Source organism: Trichomonas vaginalis, chromosome II (assembly GCF_026262505.1).
Source record: "Trichomonas vaginalis G3 chromosome II, whole genome shotgun sequence".
NCBI classification, from domain to species: Eukaryota; Parabasalia; order Trichomonadida; family Trichomonadidae; genus Trichomonas; species Trichomonas vaginalis.
Window position 1 is genome coordinate 3,243,948 of NC_067204.1, and position 18,186 is coordinate 3,262,133.

At 31.1% G+C, this 18,186-nt stretch overlaps 6 protein-coding genes and 1 pseudogene across 7 annotated transcripts, besides 2 other annotated features; 1 reads left to right on the forward strand and 6 right to left on the reverse strand.

Annotated features, from left to right (window-relative positions):
- Positions 1-2,075: 2,075 nt before the first annotated feature.
- TVAGG3_0477300 lies at positions 2,076-3,032 on the reverse strand (annotated as a pseudogene). Its single transcript has one exon. A coding segment is annotated over exon 1 (957 nt).
- Positions 3,033-3,897: 865 nt separating this feature from the next.
- Positions 3,898-4,451, reverse strand: TVAGG3_0477310 (uncharacterized protein; the record flags this gene model as incomplete). The annotated part of the gene is made up of 1 exon (XM_001330054.1): positions 4,096-4,443. The coding sequence occupies one exon, from the start codon at positions 4,441-4,443 to the stop codon at positions 4,096-4,098; it is 348 nt and encodes a 115-aa protein (XP_001330089.1).
- A 646-nt stretch (positions 4,452-5,097) lies between these two features.
- On the reverse strand, positions 5,098-7,081 carry TVAGG3_0477320 (long chain fatty acid--CoA ligase family; the record flags this gene model as incomplete). The annotated part of the gene is made up of 1 exon (XM_001313935.2): positions 5,144-7,075. The coding sequence occupies one exon, from the start codon at positions 7,073-7,075 to the stop codon at positions 5,144-5,146; it is 1,932 nt and encodes a 643-aa protein (XP_001313939.1).
- A 587-nt stretch (positions 7,082-7,668) lies between these two features.
- Positions 7,669-8,505, forward strand: TVAGG3_0477330 (uncharacterized protein; the record flags this gene model as incomplete). The annotated part of the gene is made up of 1 exon (XM_001313934.2): positions 7,669-8,505. One exon carries the CDS (start codon positions 7,669-7,671, stop codon positions 8,503-8,505), a length of 837 nt encoding a protein of 278 aa, XP_001313938.1.
- Positions 8,506-8,527: a mobile genetic element.
- Positions 8,528-10,163: 1,636 nt separating this feature from the next.
- Positions 10,164-11,369: a mobile genetic element.
- Positions 11,370-12,386: 1,017 nt separating this feature from the next.
- Positions 12,387-13,367, reverse strand: TVAGG3_0477360 (protein of unknown function (DUF3447); the record flags this gene model as incomplete). Its single annotated transcript, XM_001313932.1, has 1 exon — positions 12,387-13,367. One exon carries the CDS (start codon positions 13,365-13,367, stop codon positions 12,387-12,389), a length of 981 nt encoding a protein of 326 aa, XP_001313936.1.
- A 696-nt stretch (positions 13,368-14,063) lies between these two features.
- TVAGG3_0477370 (uncharacterized protein) lies at positions 14,064-16,044 on the reverse strand (the record flags this gene model as incomplete). Its single annotated transcript, XM_001313931.1, has 1 exon — positions 14,116-16,044. One exon carries the CDS (start codon positions 16,042-16,044, stop codon positions 14,116-14,118), a length of 1,929 nt encoding a protein of 642 aa, XP_001313935.1.
- Positions 16,045-16,092: 48 nt separating this feature from the next.
- TVAGG3_0477380 (uncharacterized protein) lies at positions 16,093-17,560 on the reverse strand (the record flags this gene model as incomplete). The annotated part of the gene is made up of 1 exon (XM_001313930.1): positions 16,799-17,560. One exon carries the CDS (start codon positions 17,558-17,560, stop codon positions 16,799-16,801), a length of 762 nt encoding a protein of 253 aa, XP_001313934.1.
- Positions 17,561-18,186: the final 626 nt, after the last annotated feature.

Consider the following 18,186-nt stretch of genomic DNA (forward strand, 5'->3'; position numbering starts at 1 on the left):
CTGACAATTTTCTTTGGTATGTGGTTTTTCATTATCGATTCTATCTAATGTTGGTTTATTAGCATATGTAAACGCTTTACCACACATTTTGCATTTAGATGAAAGGATTAAATCGTGATAGTATTGATAGTCATCCATTGAAACATTGTTTTTAGTATCCCTTTCTGCTTTTCATCTTGTTTCTTATATGAATCAATTTTATATTTCCAATACTTTTTTGTTAATTCAAAACTTGATTCCACATTTTCTTCTGGATATGTTTCGTTAGGATTGAAGTTCTTATATGCTAACGCGTAACGAATCATTGATGCATTCGATGATAAAGAAAGATTATGAAGCATGTCAATTTTATAAACAAATGTTTCTTCAATAATTTTATCAATTGGGTCAATCATAATTTCAACGTCTTTATTGCAATAATGAATAAAATATTCTAATCTATTCTCAAAATTTTTAGCATCATTGAGATATATTTGATAATCTGAATCGGATATTGTTTCTTGAGTTAATGCTGAATAAAATGAATCTTGAGTGAATGGTTCCACTTTATATAATTCATCTTCGTAATTCTCCCATGTGATGAATTGATAAGGGAAAAAGGATTTAACACGTGATTTATTGTTTCCGAAATCTTGAGTGAATTGGTCTAATGTTCCACCCGCTATATAATTTCTGATGTCAATAAATCTTAATTCATATGGACAGTTTGTTTTCTTTACAATGATTTGCTTAAATTGAGAAGAAGAACCCAGCATTGATTTTATTTTCCATTTTGCAGTGTTTAAATCACGAAGAATTAAATTTAAATCAAACTTTCCCGAATTAAAACCTATGATATTCACTTTATTGAATTCCTCATCTAGAAGTTCTTTAAATGCTTCCTTCTGTTTTTCATTTAATGTATGGGACAAAGTCCCCGCCGTTTGGTCCGTTTGCGGCTTCATTAATTCTTCATATTGTTCAATATTTGATTTAGCAACTATATGAACAGGTTGAAAATAAAAATTCAATCCAATCAGAGATGAACGAATCACTTGATGTTAAGCAAAAATTCCTCGTAAATGTTTTATCACGGTCTACGACCTCGCCGCTTCGGTCTGAAAGACCTCAGACTCAAAGAGTCCGTTTGCGGCTTTATTTTGACAGTTGATGATACCATAAATGGTTTTAAGTAAGCGTTCAAAGTTGCACATTCAGAAAGTTGAAGTTCTTCTTTAGTCTCTAATGTTTCGAAGTCAAAAGTAATATAATATCTTGTTGGTTTATAATATTCCTGCAAATTGTGAGCTAATAGCCATTGATATATCTTCTGTTTCGTGATATGTGGTGCATATGGTTGTTGTGTGTTTTGCAATTGAACGTCTTGAATTAATCTTCCATTATTTTCTTTACATTTCTCACAATGTTTTAAAAATCTTTCTTTGGTTTTTCCTTTCTGGATCATCGCGGATAGAATAAACTTCTTCTTACAAAAGGGGCAAACTTTATATCCTGTGAGTGCTTCAACGTCTGTTATTCTGTCAGCGTGAAGTTTTCCACATGGACTCTGTGTTTAATAAATATTTATTGTTTCAAATTCTGGATCTATCATTATTGAATCCACTAATGGAAAGTCTACCATATTTATGTCCACGTCTTCTGGTTGAGGGTCACAATAATAAAAATCAATATTAACGTTTAACATTCTTGCTAACCTCTCACTTTCTGATGAAATGTCAAATCCTTCATATGCATCTATGGCTTCATTTAAATAACTTCTACGAGTTTTAGGATTAACACCATCAGGAATGTTATAGAAGCGTTTAAATAACCTTCTACCTTCTGCTCTAATTTGATTATCATTCATTTTAGCTGTTCCATTTTTGTTCATTTATGTAAGAATAAAAAAATTAAAAAATAAATAAAAATAAAGTTTATTTTTTTAAAGTCCATAAAATGAATTAAGAACACATAAATTTTTATCATCTGCGACGTGACGAATACATTTTAATTTACTCAAAGAATGCGTACCCTGATACATTAAATCTAATTCCTGTCTTATTTAATTTCACAACTTTGAAAAGGAATGTATGAATAGCTATAAAATGATGAGATGATGTTTTATGGGTTGCTTCCATTTTTTCTGAAATAAATGAATAAATATAATGTTTATAAGTTTTCATATCTTTTATGTTCTTAATAACGAATGGTATAGACTTTTCAACTTCGTCTTCCTTCGGTGCTGTTCTTTCATATGAAACATTATTGGTATCTTCAATAATGAAACCACAATCGCATAAAATTTTATATGTACCAATTGTTTCTTTTGATATTTTATCTAACAAATCAAAAACTTTATCAACACCTGTACATTTATTTAAATAATAATTTGTGTAAATATCATGGTCTTCTTTCTTAATCGTATTTGTTGCATATGTTACATTTTTCAGTGCTTTTTTGAATTTTTTCAGAATCAAGAGGAGGTGAAAGTAATATACATGGATAATCTCCATCGTCAATAAATTGTAACTTATGTTTATGAATAAATTTAGTACCTTCTTCTGAAAGTGTTTCGTCTATTTCACCATCTAATAAATTTTGTGTGTGATTCTGAGACATAATTTTTATATCTTTCTTCATGAGATTTTTGAACTGCTGATTCTGAAGCTGGGATATTCATTAAACCCTCTACTTCATTTTCATTATATTTTTCAACTTCTCTTAATTCCTTAATTTTTCATCTATTTCATCTCTTATTTTTTCCAGTCTTTCAATTTCATCATATTCATCATCTTGAATCCGTTCTTCATAATATTCAGGGAAAACATCAGGTTCTTTAGGTTTTTCTTCTTCAGATGTGGGATATAAAAAATTTATAACATCATCTTTATTCATTTTTCCAATCATAATCTAAATCATTTAAAAACTCTGCGAATTTTTTGACAATTTCTTAAATAATATTTATTAACTTCATAACCCGCCTCCTCTAATATATCCTTTATTTCCTCGTTTGGTGATCCTAATTTTTTAACGTTGTTAGTTTTGACACTCATTTCATACAAAATAAAAAAATAAAATAATAAACATAACTAAGTTTTAATTTTTCGTAAGAAGTTTATTTTCATTCATGAATGATAATTATATCTGATTTCTTTATTCTCTCGTACATACTAGATTTGAAGAATTCAGAACTTTTACCATAATCTCCTAAATGTTTTCTTATCCCTAACGTGTGCCAGTTATTATATGAAACTGAATAAACTTTATCTTTATCTTTACACCTTTCATCACTTCCAATATATTTATATCTCAGTTTTGATTTTGCATTTTCATATTCATTAGCGTTTAATAATTCACAGTCTTCCTTTTTAAATTGATGTTTAAGATATTCAGGATTTAATACTCTACGTTTATATGCTCCTAACTTAGTTCTAAAGGTTTTTCTACAAAATTTAGGAATTCCATCCTCTTTAATGTCATCAATGATTTCCATTTCATTATTTTCAATTTCTTCTTCTCGTTTATGAGGTCTTTGATTATGACTCCATTGATTCCATGAAATTAAATATTCTTTATCATTATATTTATACCTCATTAGCTTATTTTGGCTTTCATATTCATTTAATAATTCACAATCTTCATTTTTAAATTGAAGTTTAACCCATTCAGGATTTAAACAATGTTTAATTAATCGCGGAATATCTGATATCATCTATATATAGATTATTTTATAAAAGATAAAAAATAAATTATTTTAAAATTAATGTTAATTTTTTAATGATTTATAAATAAATATATTTTAATGCATCGTCTATATATAGATGCAACAAAAAAAGTCACACAACCCGCACTCATATACTACTATTCAATGATATAAAGTTGGTCTGATCGAAATCTTAAAAATCGTAATGTTTCTAATTAAAAACAGATTTTTCTACGATATCAAGCTCAGTTTTTATCTCAAAAATGATATTATTGTTTTATATTTTGAAAATCAAAGAAATATTATAGTTTGTATAGGTTAATTTCTAATGTAATTACAATTTTTATTCATATTAATAAATAAACTCTAATCGAAGTTTGTTCAATTGAATTTTTTTGTAAAAATCAAGCAAATTATTCGTAGTTTGCAAGGATATTGCCTGTGATTCCATACTGATGGGTCTTTGAATCAACTTCCTTAAGCTGGAATGTAGCGAGCAACTTCTTTGAATTTGCTTCGATAACTGTTGTCAAAACGAGGCCATCTTGGATTGGTTGGGCTTGTAATGGATGCTTTGTTGTGTTAAATGGTAATAATGGTTCGTATTTCTTAAGAACATTTTGAACTCCTTCAACTTCTTCGTCAAAAATCTTTGCTTTTACTTTTTCAGTGAAGAATGGTTGAATGTTCTCTGTTTTCTTTGCTAATTCAAGGAAGTGCTCCTGGAATTTCTCTGCAACATTGATATAGTTGACACTCATTGAAGTTGTCACTTTTATTGAAGGGGCACATTAGAGTAATATAATGCGATTCTATAACAAATAAATCTAAAATCTGGAATCATAATAAAATATTATGATTTTGACGTCCAATCTATTTTCTTTATGAAAAATTGAATTCGTTTCTTATGAAAAACTTATATTTACAACAAAAAAGTGATTAAAACGTTGCACTATTTCTGATATGTATAGGAGTTTGTCATAAATCCTTAAAAATTAATCAAAATTGATTAAAACTCAATAATTCGAGCTAAATTCGATTTAAATCAACGTAAAATGATGATTTATTGATGAATGATTTTCCAAAATTTTTTCGAAATTAAAAATATTACTTGAAAAATTGTAGAAAAAATAATCAAAATTTCAATTTCGAAAAAATTTTGGAATTAAAAGAATGAATTTCCTAAGAATTAAATCGACAAAAAGTTCTAATAATAAACAAAATTATAATTTTATACCAAAAATATAGATTTTATTTGAAATTTGAAAATATAATTCAATAATTTTCTGAATTAGATAATAGTTTTAAGCCATTTCTCTCTAAAATTATGTTGCAAAACTAATACTACTCAATTTATAAAATTAAACTAAAAGGATTAAAATAAAATATTAAATTTTAAGAAATATTAAGTCAGAAAATCGAGTAAATTAAAATAAAAATGTTTTTAAACATTAATAATGCTTACTGGCTCTGGTAGAGTTTCTCAATTGTTGACATGTATCTAAGTTCGAGTTTCTTCCTCTTCAACTTGAATGTTGGAGTCATGAACTCATTCTCCAATGTCCAAGGCGATGGTTCGATAGCGATGTTGTTAATTCTCTGGTAACCGAATAATTTCGACTCTGTTGCAGCGTTCTTGAGTCTTTCTAGGATCTCCTTCTTGAGTTCCGGAGACTCACAAGCCTGTTTGTATTCATCGTCTGTCATTTCGGTCTTATTGAAGAATTTGAGGACTTCTGCCTTTCTTGGAACGATGATTGCGACCAAGAATGTTCTTGATGAATCACCGTAAATGAAAGACTGTAAAACAATAGGTACACTATCGTAAACTTGAGAAAGAGATTCAGCAGCGACGTATTCACCTTGAGAAAGCTTGAAAATTGATCCCATTCTGTCGACGATCATGAGATAACCATCTCTATCCCATTTTCCGACGTCTCCTGTCTTAATCCATTTATGAGTTTCATCTGTGAACAATTTCTTGGTAGATTCTTCATCGTGTAAGTATCCACTGGACAAGCACTGTCCGCCAATCAAGATTTGGCCGCAAAGAGGGTCATCGTAATCTTCGATTTCTTCTAACTTGACTTCTACGTTCTGTAGTGGGCCACCGATTGAGCCCTTCTTTATATGATGGATATCCGGTGGAGAGCAGATGTTTCCTGAGCCAGCTTCGGTTAATCCGTATCCGACTCGAACAGGAAGACCTGTTGCGACTTGTAGGAACTCCTGGATGTTAGGATCCATTGCAGCACCACCGACAACGAACTGCTTGATGCATCCGCCCATCATAGCGTTAATTCTGTTAAATGCGATGATATCGAGTGGAAAAGTTGGTAAATAATGGTCGATGCAGAATTTCTTGGCGTACCAGCATCCCCAGAAGAAGGCCCTCGTTAGGGCTGATTTCTTAAGCTTTCCGGTGATTGCTTCGTTGAATCTGTACATTACACGCGGAACTGCGCAAAGATAGGTTGGCTTGAGGATCTTCATGTCTTCAATGAGCTTGGTAATGCCTTGGCTGATGAATCCGATCTGGCCACCGTAATATGCAGTAACTGATGAAGCAGATCTCTCAAAGACGTGGGCAAGAGGTAGGTAGGATAAATGCCTTGGATCCTTACCAAGGTCGATGTAGTTTGCTGCAGCAAGAATGTTAGAAACGCTAGCGCGATGAGAAATGATGACTCCTTTTGGATTTCCTGTAGTTCCTGAGGAGTAACAGATGAAGTGTGGGGCTTCTGGATCGATCTTGGGGAAATCATGACGATTCTTCTTGCCGAGTTCAAAAACTTCATCATAAGTGACGAGTTTGATGTCAGTATTGTATTTTCCTTCAGGAACTGTGCCGATAACAATGATCAGACGTAGGAAATACTTGTTTACGGAAACAATCTTCATTAATTTGTCAAGATTTGCTTGGGAAACGATACAGGCTTCCATTTGGGAATGCTCGAGGAGATAGTTAAGAGCATTAGGTCCGAGGGAGTCGTACAATGAAACAATGACGAATCCATACAAAGAGGAAGCGTCAATTGTATTAACCCACTCTGGGCAGTTTGTAGAGTAAATACCTAGTGTTTTTCCGAGAGTAATTCCAAGTTCCTGCAAGCCTGAGCCGATATTCAAAGCGATCTCTTCTCCTTCGGCGTATGTAATAAATTTATAATCATCGCTCCACTTTTCCTGATCAATTTTATATCTATGACCAAGGTAAGGCTTATTTGCATAATTCTTGAAGAATTTAAGCGTGAAAGCCTGCATTTCTTGCATATCTGGCGGATTTTCGGCCGGGCCATCTGGATGATCTGGATGTCTCCTGATCGCAAATGGACTATCCTGCTCACCTGTTCCTAAAACTGAAACAGTAGTAACACTTTGTTGAGAACCCATTCTAAAAAATTAATGCAAAATTGACATTTCAAGAAAAAAAAAATTCAATTGATCTCACATCACCTGATAACTTTGATATCGTAAATATATTAATCTTTTTTATTTATGAAGAAAAACACTCCGATTAGATTGAATACTTTATAAAATTTTGTCAATTTTTTATGTAAATTCTACGGTCTAACCAATAGTTTTTTCGCCGAAAAAGGGAGTCAATAAATACAACAGTGAAATGAGCACATCTAATATTAGTGATATTTCATTATTTCTTGATTGAGATTCATTAAATTTTCAAAATTTCATTTAAATTTACCTAATAGTCTTCATGTTGGTAACTTCTTGATTGAGATATGAAACACCTACTATCTAGTAATTATATATTTGATCGAACAATTACGTTTAGTACATAATAATTTCATATTTCAATGATATATTTTTTCAAAAAAAGAGCATTATTCGTTTATCAGTTACTGCTCTTATCTGAGAATGTATTTATTGTCAAATAAACTTTCCAATACGTATCGAATTATAAAATTCGCGATTAGATTGAGATTATTGCCAAAATTTTGTAAACTTCAGAATTAAAATTTTTGACAATGATAGAAGAATCGCATAAACTCCTTACTGACGCATTAATGGATCTTAATGCAATATCAACAGATATATCAAATATTGAAATAGAACAAGCCATTGAAGGAGAAGAGCGAATTTGTTTCATTTGTTGTAATTCATATGAAAAAGAAGCGTTTTATTTAGGTCCTGCACCAGTAAACGACTCTATTACTGTTGCAAATTTTCATTTAAAACTAAATTATAAAATAATTCATATGCATAATCCACCTCCGAGATTATTTTTAACAAGTTTTGATATATTACTCGCATCAGATTTAAAATATCTTACAGTATTCTTCTGCGGCCATGGAAGTGTCAAAGATAATGAAGGCGTCATTGTTTTCGATAACGGATACATTCGATCTAGTACAATTACAAAGCATTTAAACTTACTTGGAAAGCCTGAATGCTGTAAGTTAATTGTATCAGATTGTTGCGGTGCAGAATCTGTTTGGTGTTCAGGATCTATACCAAAGAATACAATTTCACTCTGTTCATCGCCTGGACTTAAACCATCGCTTCAGGCGAACGTTAAAGGAAAAGCCCAAGGATTATTTACATATTTCTTCTGGAAAACTGCTACAAAATTTAATGCACTTCCTCTTGCAGCCATTATACAGTCTGCAAATCAACATTTGAGGAAGTTTGGCCAAACAATTAAATGCGAAACTAATCCTGAAGATGTTATTGATCAAAGATTATTATCTTCGATTCAGGGAAGTGTCAACATTAACAAAATACTCGGACAATACAAGAATAGAAAGAAATTCTATCAAACATATTCAGAAGAATCGCTTACAAAAATTTCGAAATTCTTTTAAGGGTATAGTAAACTCAAAATTCTAGAGTTTTGAGAGTGCCAATAAACTCTATAGGCCTATATATATCTATATTTTAAAGGAGAGGTTACGCCATAATATTTGATATTATAAATTATTAATTCAAAATAAAAGTAGAAAATGAAACTAATTTTATTCTAACCTATATAAATATATCAATAATCTAAAATGATTATAGTCTGAACTATATTTTACCAGATTATCAAATATAAGAGAAATGAAATAAGGCATAAAAATATCATAGCATAATTATTGGATAAATGCATTAATAAATTATTTATATCATAATGAGAAAAAATCAAAATAAGAAAATGAGCATAATACCCAGATTTGCTTTACTTTTACCACTCCCCATGTAATTTCTGGGGAAAACGATAATTCATTTTTTTATGGATGAATAGATCGTTTTCCTAGAAAGGACCTCATATCTCTGGCTAAAAAGAGTGTCAGATCCTAAATAGATTATTGATCTAGTGTACAAATCCAATAAAAAGCCTATTTTTTTGGCTTTTTTGGTGCTCATTTTTTCGAAGATCTACATGAATATGGGGAAACCATCGGATTTTTTTGGTTAACCCACATCTTCATGTAGTCTGGACTATCTTTCCTCGAAGGACCTCTTTACGGGTGTAAAAACTCATAAAGTTCTCAAAAGATTCATTCTCGATCTCCATGCTGAAAGAATTTACAATAAAAAAGAGATCTACGCATCAAACTACAGCCATAAATGAACTGAACCCCTAAAGCTCAGCTCTTAGTTTATCAAAAACGTCGAAATCCTTCTCATTGCAATCAAATTTTCTCAATAACTCATAAGAAAAATCGAATTTTGATTAAGCCGATGTTATAGGTATCACAAATACTACAAACTTGAGCAATATCGAAATTGCCAGCAAAAGTTTGAAATTGCATTGCTCATATTTGTTTTGTAAACTAAAAATCTGCTTATATTATTCATTAATTTTTTATATATTATTCATATACTTTAATAAAAACAATACTATTTCACCTTAAAAATGAATTTCATAAGTCAATATTATTTTTTTGAAAATGTATCAATTTTCGATTAAAACAACATGAGAATAAAATTTACGCAAAATTATTTTAAAAAATGGTTTTAAAAATTTACAATTGATGAAGAATAAGATTGCAAGAAGTTTTGAAGTTTAATTTTAAGAAAAAAAAATCGGATATTATTCATGGATCTAAGTAATCTGATATTTGAGTATCGGCACTATGCATAAAACATATATTTATAGTTTTTTTGGAGTTTTATGATTTTAAATATATTCAAATTTGGCAATCCAATAGATTTTTAAAAAATAGGTAAATAAAAATAGATTACATATGCAGCAGATTTAGAACATGAAACAAATCTTATAGTGACCCAAAAAAAAATTCATGATCCAAAAAAGAAAAAATTTGGCTAAATGGGAATCAAACCTTGGCATAATGAATCATTATGTCGGATGTTTCCACTACACTACACGGGCAGTTCGAAAAATACCCTTGGTGATTCTATTTAATAGCTACTCCCAACGATAGGCGGTGTCCCCAGCTTTCGAGAGGTGGTAAAAGTAAAGCAAATCTGGGTAATAATTTAATTAAAAACAAAAACAATAAATAAAATGTAATTTTCGTTAATCAAAGTCATCAATGTCTTCGTCTTCTGATTCCCATTCGGACTTGAAAACTTGATAATCTCCTCCTGGTACACTCTGAATGGATTTTTTGTATTTGTTCTGTTTTTTAGAACCTTTTGTAACAGTTTTTTGTTTCAATATCATTTTGGAGTAACAATTCTCTTCAAATGATTTGACACAATCTTCTGGAAGTGGGGGAAGATGTAATGCTTTTTGTATATCTCCGAGAAAATGCTCTGGATCATTCCATTCTAAGATTGCAACGTTAACTCTAATGTTAATGTTCTTCCAGGCTCATGATTTGTCCAAATAGCATGCAATTTTGGAGTTAAACGCTTCATTCATGCAGGTAGATCCAATGGAAGAAACTTTGGAAACTATGGGTGTCCATTTGTGAACCCAGTCATAGAGCATGAATTGAAGTTGGATCGAATTGACACCTTTTTGCCATTCAAAGCATTTGTAATTGTGCGGTTCGCAAAAAGAATGATTGCCTACGTAATGGTAGACACAATTCTCCCACATTTTCGTACGTTTGTCAATATTTTCTTCGGCAAAACATGACCAAAGCCACATACTTAGGCTTGCATTCAGACCCCAGAAAGGTCTCTCTATTTTTTCAATCTTCTGAGTCTTGTCGTTGAAAACTTCAACTGTCTTATGAGAAGCTGAGAACTTTGTAAAATCTTTTGAGATATTTTTTGATACATGACCTGGATCGAATCTTTCAAGATGAGAGACGCCAAATTCTTTAAAGACAGAGACACTTTTGTTATCTCGGTCTTTAATAATCTCTTTAACATCTTTCAAGATATTGTATTTCTTTAATTGCTTCAAGATGATTCGAGTTCCAGCACTTTCCATATTGTTGGAAGCTCCGGAATACTGAGCATGCTGTCTGTTTCCACCAATATGGTTGATGTTCACGCATGCAAGAACTCTTTTTGTGACAGCATCGAGCGCAGTTACTGTACAACTTGGCGAGTTTCGCCTGTGCGTCCATCTTGCATCAATGGATAAGTAACCACTGAAGGACTTTCTCGACAGCATTAGGGAAATACTTTTAAGTCTTCTAATCTTATCGTCACAAAATCTCTGTTGTCTCATGACACCACTCTTCACAGGGGGCTTAGTTCCACAAAGAGAAAGAAAGCGAGCACCTTTTGTATATGGCATTCCGGTCATTATGCAAGCACCAAGCATCTGTCGCGCTGAGAGTCGACGACGTTCGTGGAGTAAAATGTTATGCATTGCCTTTGTTTTCCGTTTTGGGTGAACAATATGGCCCATACAATGAAAATAAGCTCTTCATTTAGCAGCAGATAGAAATTATGAACAAACAGACAAGTTTCTTATTAAACATCATCCATAAATCAATGCGAAAAAATATATATGAAAAACGGTTCTTCATTTAGCATCATGGAAAATTGAAAGTAGTAATTGAAATTCTTATTTTACATGATACAAAGACCATCGATTGCTTCATTTTTAAGAGTAATGGAATGGTAAATAACAAATTAAAGTACGAAAAGGCGATAAAAAAAAGGAGAGATTATATACGTAAAAAAATCGTTTTATGAATTAAGCTTAATTATTTTTTTTATTTCTAATGAAATTAATCTTCGAAAATATCAGAAAAGGAAAGAATAGTTTTCCTATCATTATCTTATTCATTGATATTTATACCATGTGAAATAAGAAGTTCGGCTATTTTTTTATTTTTATAACGTGTTGCAATATGAAGAGCGGTTTCTTCATTATTATTTTTTTCATTGATATTTATACCATGTGAAATAAGAAATTCGGCTATTTCTTTTCTATTACAACGTGCTGCAATATGAAGAGCGGTTTCTCCTTTATTATTTCTTTCATTGATATTTATACCATGTGAAATAAGAACTTCTGCGATTGTTTTATTATTTTTATCTGCTGCAATATGAAGAGCGGTTTCTCCTTTATTATTTTTTTCATTGATATTTATACCATGTGAAATAAGAAATTCGGCTATTTCTTTTCTATTACAACGTGCTGCAATATGAAGAGCGGTTTCTCCTTTATTATTTCTTTCATTGATATTTATACCATGTGAAATAAGAACTTCTGCGATTTCTTTACTATAATTATCTGCTGCAATATGAAGAGCAGTTCCTCCATATTTATCTTTTGAATTGATATTTATACCGTGTGAAATAAGAAGTTCGGCTATTTCATCATTATATTTCAATATTGCAATATAAAGAGCGGTTCTCCCATCATTATTTTTTTATTGATATTTATACGATGTGAAATAAGAAATTTGACTGTTTCTTTACTATTATAACGTGCCGCAATATGAAGAGCGGTTTCTCCAAAAATATCTGTTTCATTGATATATGCACCCTTTGATAGGAAATATTCACAAAGAGATGGAATATTAAATATCACCAAATTAATAAAGCATTTGTCAACATCATTAGTTTGATCGAAACATACTAAAAATGATTCTAGATTATTGTTTATTGCACAACAATCCAAATCGATCCATAAATCATATTCATTCTTCAAGAATGTAACAAAATCAATGTTGTGTGAAATAATTGCATATTCCATGCAAAATCTATCTGGTGTTTGATATTTCAAACATTCACTCATGATCTCTTGATTTCCTCCTAAAAATGAAAATAGAAGACATCTTCCATTTATTTTTGTGCTGAATTTCGTTCTTAAGACTTTGAAACAATCAACTGCTCCATGGTAACAACATAATTCAATTAATGAATATTTTTTATAAGAATGTGGATATAAACTACTTTCAAGCATTTTATCTTTATCAAATCCTTCTCTTTCTGTGAATGAAATGAATCTTTCTAAGTCATTATACATAATTGCCCTGTAAATAGTATCTTCTTTGTAAAGGGCAAGAGTTTCAGCACAGTTGACCTCTGGTATATGGTAATCATCAGATAAGAGTTTGGCCAGATATAAATATGACTTTGTATAGCGATTATTATAAGGAATTATATTTGAAATATCTTTCCTAATCTTTGTTGGTGAGTATGTCTTTGAATCAATCAATTCTGTTTTGATCTTTTTGTAAATTTCTTTTAATTCTTCTTCTTTGTCCGTTTTCAGCTGATATAACGCATTATATGAATCAATGTAGTATTTATAGATACTTCGCAGTTTGCTGAATTTATTTGGATGAATGTCTTGCTCGGACATCAATAATTTTTTAAAAGGACACATTTGCAAATCGGCATATAAATATCTTTTAAACTTATTAGATTATACAAATATTATGTTAGACATGCGGAAATCAATCATCACAAAGATTTCGGAAATAATTTATGAATATTAATTAAGTTGATAGATATGAAATGACACAACAGCATCAGAAAAGTCGAAACCTTTAGGATTTTCATCCAGAAGATTATACTATTAAAATATATTGTGGGATATAATTGTAATCGGGACAAATATCGTGCTATTTGAGAAAAAAGTAAGAATATTGTATGTTCTTAATAGAATTAAAGAACAGAAAGAAATTTATTATTCCAATTTCTCAAATATCAGTCAGTTTAGCATTTTAATGTAGTAACTTATAAAGACAAAGGAATAAATAGCTGAAACTTTCTTGTTGATTCTAGATATTATGTATTGTTCACAAAATATGTAATTTTTTAATTATTTATTAGTGCAGATACCAACCACTCACAATACTTCTTTCGCCATAACTTTTGCAGTAGTAGATTGTGTGATATCCCCACTATCCTCAGAGTAAGTTTTTGTCAATGAAATATAAAGTACGAATTTCCAACAAGCATAAGTTTTATTATCTGATTTTTTTTTTCATTTTTAATGCAAGTGCTTTTAGTCATGGTGCGATATCTCGTAACTCTCATAAAAATGTGTTGTAGATTACATAGAAATAAATAATTTTTAAAAGACATAAATAAAATACTAATAGTGATTATTCATCTTCATTCACTTTTGGCGCTGGGGCTTTCTTCTTCTTTTTCTTTGGCTTTTCTTCCTCTTCTTCGTCATCTTCTTCTGCTTTCTTCTTCTGTTGCTTCTTTGATTTAGAATCAACAGCTTCAGACATCTTAATTGATACATCAACTTCGGCTTCCGCTTCAGTTTTTTCTTCTTCAGATTTATTCTCTTCTTTTTCTGGTTTTTCTTCTTCTGCCTTATTTTCCTCTTTTTCAGGTTTAGGTTCTTCAGCCTTTGGCTCTTCTGATGGTCTACTTGATATAGAAGCGCTTGCAGCTACAGACATGCTTTGATTATTTACATACAAAGCGCGATCTAAGTCATTACCCTCTCCAGCTGGTTGTGGCAATAAGTCGATCTTTTCGTTAGATGGGACGATCTTATGGGGGTTCCTAAATGCACCTTTTCCATCCAATTTAGCTAATCTTTCTTCTCCTGCAAGCATTCTTGCTTCTAAAGCAGCCAATCTGTTATGAATGTTGATAGGTAATGCTCCTTTCTGTTTATCAGCCATCCTCTGTTCATTTGTAAGCTCAATTGTGTTGACAACATTATTTAATTTCATTTTAATATCACGCATCTTGCCAACAATGTTTCCTTCGCCTTCCAATGTGTCTTCCAATTCATTTATCCTCTGTATCGCTCTGTTTTGAGCTCTTTCCGCTGAAGAATAATCTTTTCTGATTTGATCAACAACTCTACGACATGACATATCAACTTGTTTCCTTCTTGAGCTTATTTCATCTTCAACTTTAGTGTTCAAACTGTTGCTTGCGTTGCTGTTTTCTGTGGACATATCTTTAGATCTTGCTTCAAGACCTCCTAAAGATGATTCGACTTCGAATGATAATCGCTGGAGTTTTATCTTCACGTTATCTTGAAGATTCTTAAGACTATCTTTAGTAGCGTCTGATGTTTGAAGTAAATTATCAATAGTTTCTTCTGTTTTACCCCAAGAAGTAATAACTTGCGAATTCTTGTCTTTTATCTTTTCCAGATCGGCTTTGACCTTTTCTACTCTTTGAGCAACATATTGATCTAATTGAACGTGAGCTTCATCAAAATGAACGGCTGTTGCCTGAATCTTCTGAGGAATAACCTGCTCTGTAAGTCGAGTAATATATTCCTTTGTTGATTCAAGAGATGTAGAAACGGTTGTTTGTCCAGATCCTAGAGCTGGAGAATCTTGAAGCAGATCGCGAAGAAGCTGGACTTTATGCGTTAAGGCACCAATCTTAGGAACGTAAGAGTCAAATTGAGTATTGATTTTTGCTTGTTGAGATTTCAAATTATTCTGAGATTCTTCAATTTTCGCAGATATACTCTCTAAGGACGAATCGACTTTGGAAAAGCTTGTTTGTGTAGATAACAAAAGCTCATTTACTTTGCTCTTTGAAGATTTAATATCTTCTTGTAAAGGTTTAAGTTTTGCTTCAATATCCATGCGAACAAAACGATCAAAGTTTGAGGAAAGTTGATCGTATTGGCGTCTAAGTGGTATTAATTCATCAGTTTGAATAGAATTTAATTTATCTCTTGCGCGATTGAGTTGTTGCTTTGATTCTTCTTGAGCATGCTCGAGTTTTTGTATTTCTGGTTGAATGGTTCGCTCCATATCATTTAATTGAGACTCAAGGTTGTGGAATTTTGATTCTTGTTGGTGTTGAATAGTCTGTACTTGCGCGTAGAGCTCACTTCTGATATGCTGGATATCACCTAGACTATCAGTGACAGGTTGAACTATTCTTTGTGGCATTGGCTTGACTTTCTCGTTCTCAGTTTCAAATAACGGTTCTGTATTTTCAACAGTTTCTGTTTGCTCAGCCTGAGCTTCTTCCTCATTATGATTCTCCTCAACTTCTGTATTTTCAGGTTGCGGATTTTCAGCAGGTTCTTCAGACATCACAAAAAGAAATTTTGCGAATTCACAAAAAACGTATTTTTTTTCTGATTTCAGAATTTTTATTGAACTTGATTTTGATTAATTAACTAATAAATAAACAAATTATTTATATAACTTTTATTTTTAAGGTTAATTTCGCTAAATGCTTTCTACGATTTTGAAAGGGTAAAAGTCATTCCTGAGTTAGAAAGATAGCAAATTGAGCTCTTCTAGAGCTTATGTGCACATACTCAATCCGAGTTTTCGCTTATTAAAATTTGGAAATTCGAATTATATTTTCCGTTAAAACAAATATTTATTATAAATACAAACAAAAATCATTAGAAAGTGTAAAATGCAAAGCTTTGGGAAAAATAATTTGCTTCATTTTGGAAAATAAGCACTGCCTTCACTCTAATAAAAGATGGCATTAAACGGATAAACTCATGAACATATGGTATGCATTATTATCAAACCTAATGGATAAAACGATAAATCAAATTATCTTTGCGATATAATTTTGATTTTCGTACGTGATAATACTGTAGTCATTGAGTACTTTCCAAGGTTCTGTTAATTCGACTTATTTCTTAAGATTGGAATTTGATCTTATAAAAATTGTCGATATAACAGTAGTGATCGACTAACCTTGCAGAAAAACAATTAAAGTAAAGGATGAATGCAATCAAATCGAAAAATTTGATATTTGAATGTTGAATGATGAAAATTAATTAAAACTTCTCTATTTGGGATAAGTAATTTGTCAAAACTTGTATTATGCTACAGCTTGCTCTTCTTCTTCATTGATTTCATCCATTGATTGAACTTCATCTTCTTCGTTAACATCGAAATCGTCTTCAATAACTAATGCAAACGAAATTTTAGCAACATCTTCTCTCCATGTTGCGTGAATTATTAAGCAACAAGCGTAGAACGCTACATTACAAACGGAAGCAGCTGTCATGTATCTGTAATCATTAAAAACTTTATATGGGATAATCTGTACTATTGTAAGAACAATCATTGAGAGCATGAGAATGAGTCTAAACATCCAAACAGATTTTTCAGTAAATGGCTTGGTAACAATCTGGAAAAAGATAATTCCAGCATTTACTAATATAAATATTATATAGTCAAGGATGAGTTGCCCGTAATATGATTCAGAAAATGGACATGCACCAACACCAACTGATGTAAGCCAGAATATTGCAAGTAAAACGTAAATGAAGTTAATTGTTGTCTGACCAAATTCCATAAAAAGCTTTCCGTAAATAGAATAAAGTAAAAAATTAAGACAAAAGAATAGACCAGAAATCGGAGCAGTAGCTGAAAAGTCGATATCGTTAAAAAAACCTATCTCCACTTCTGATATATTAGAGAAATATCCAATAAATCTTCCTTGCATATAATAAATAATATATCCTGCAAATGAAGTTGCGAAAAAGAAATATGTTGTAAATAGCATAACCCACGAAAGGTTCAGCCATAAAGGAACCACAAATGACTGTTTAGGCTTTGAGCCTCCACAACAAGTCATGGGTTAATCAAATTGAAAATCCCTAACATTTCAATTTTTAGAATAATAATTTTGTTAATTACACATTATAATTTAAGAAAATCAATTTGATAATAAACGTATTCGATTATCAAAAAGGTTTAAGGTCCTTTTTTCATTTAAGGTACCCTATTCAAAAAATGAAGGGGCCCCTCACAAAATTGAAGGGGTACCATTCAAATTCTATCGAAATAGTACCTTAATTAAAAAAGCTCTCAACCGGTACCATTCAAATTCCCTCAAAAATATTGAAAAGATTTTAGGTATGCTGCTAATATAGTTAGTAGCATCATACAGAATGCATAGACAAATTTTTTACTAATTATTTTTTCTTAGCAATTCAAATTCGAGATCGCTTAACTATGCTTAGAATCATAAGCATAATAATTTTGCAAAAGGTATGGGAATAATTTGAAAATTAAATTCAAAATTATTAATACTAGTGCAAGCTAGTGTAAGCATGTAAATGCATATTTGTGCACTGATTCGATACTCTTTTTTGGAAATTGTACTTTATCTTAAATTTCGAATGCAAATTTTTTGAATATGTGTATTGAAACTGTAACCTTTTGTCTAAGTTGCATTCTAATATAGCTCGAATTCTAAAT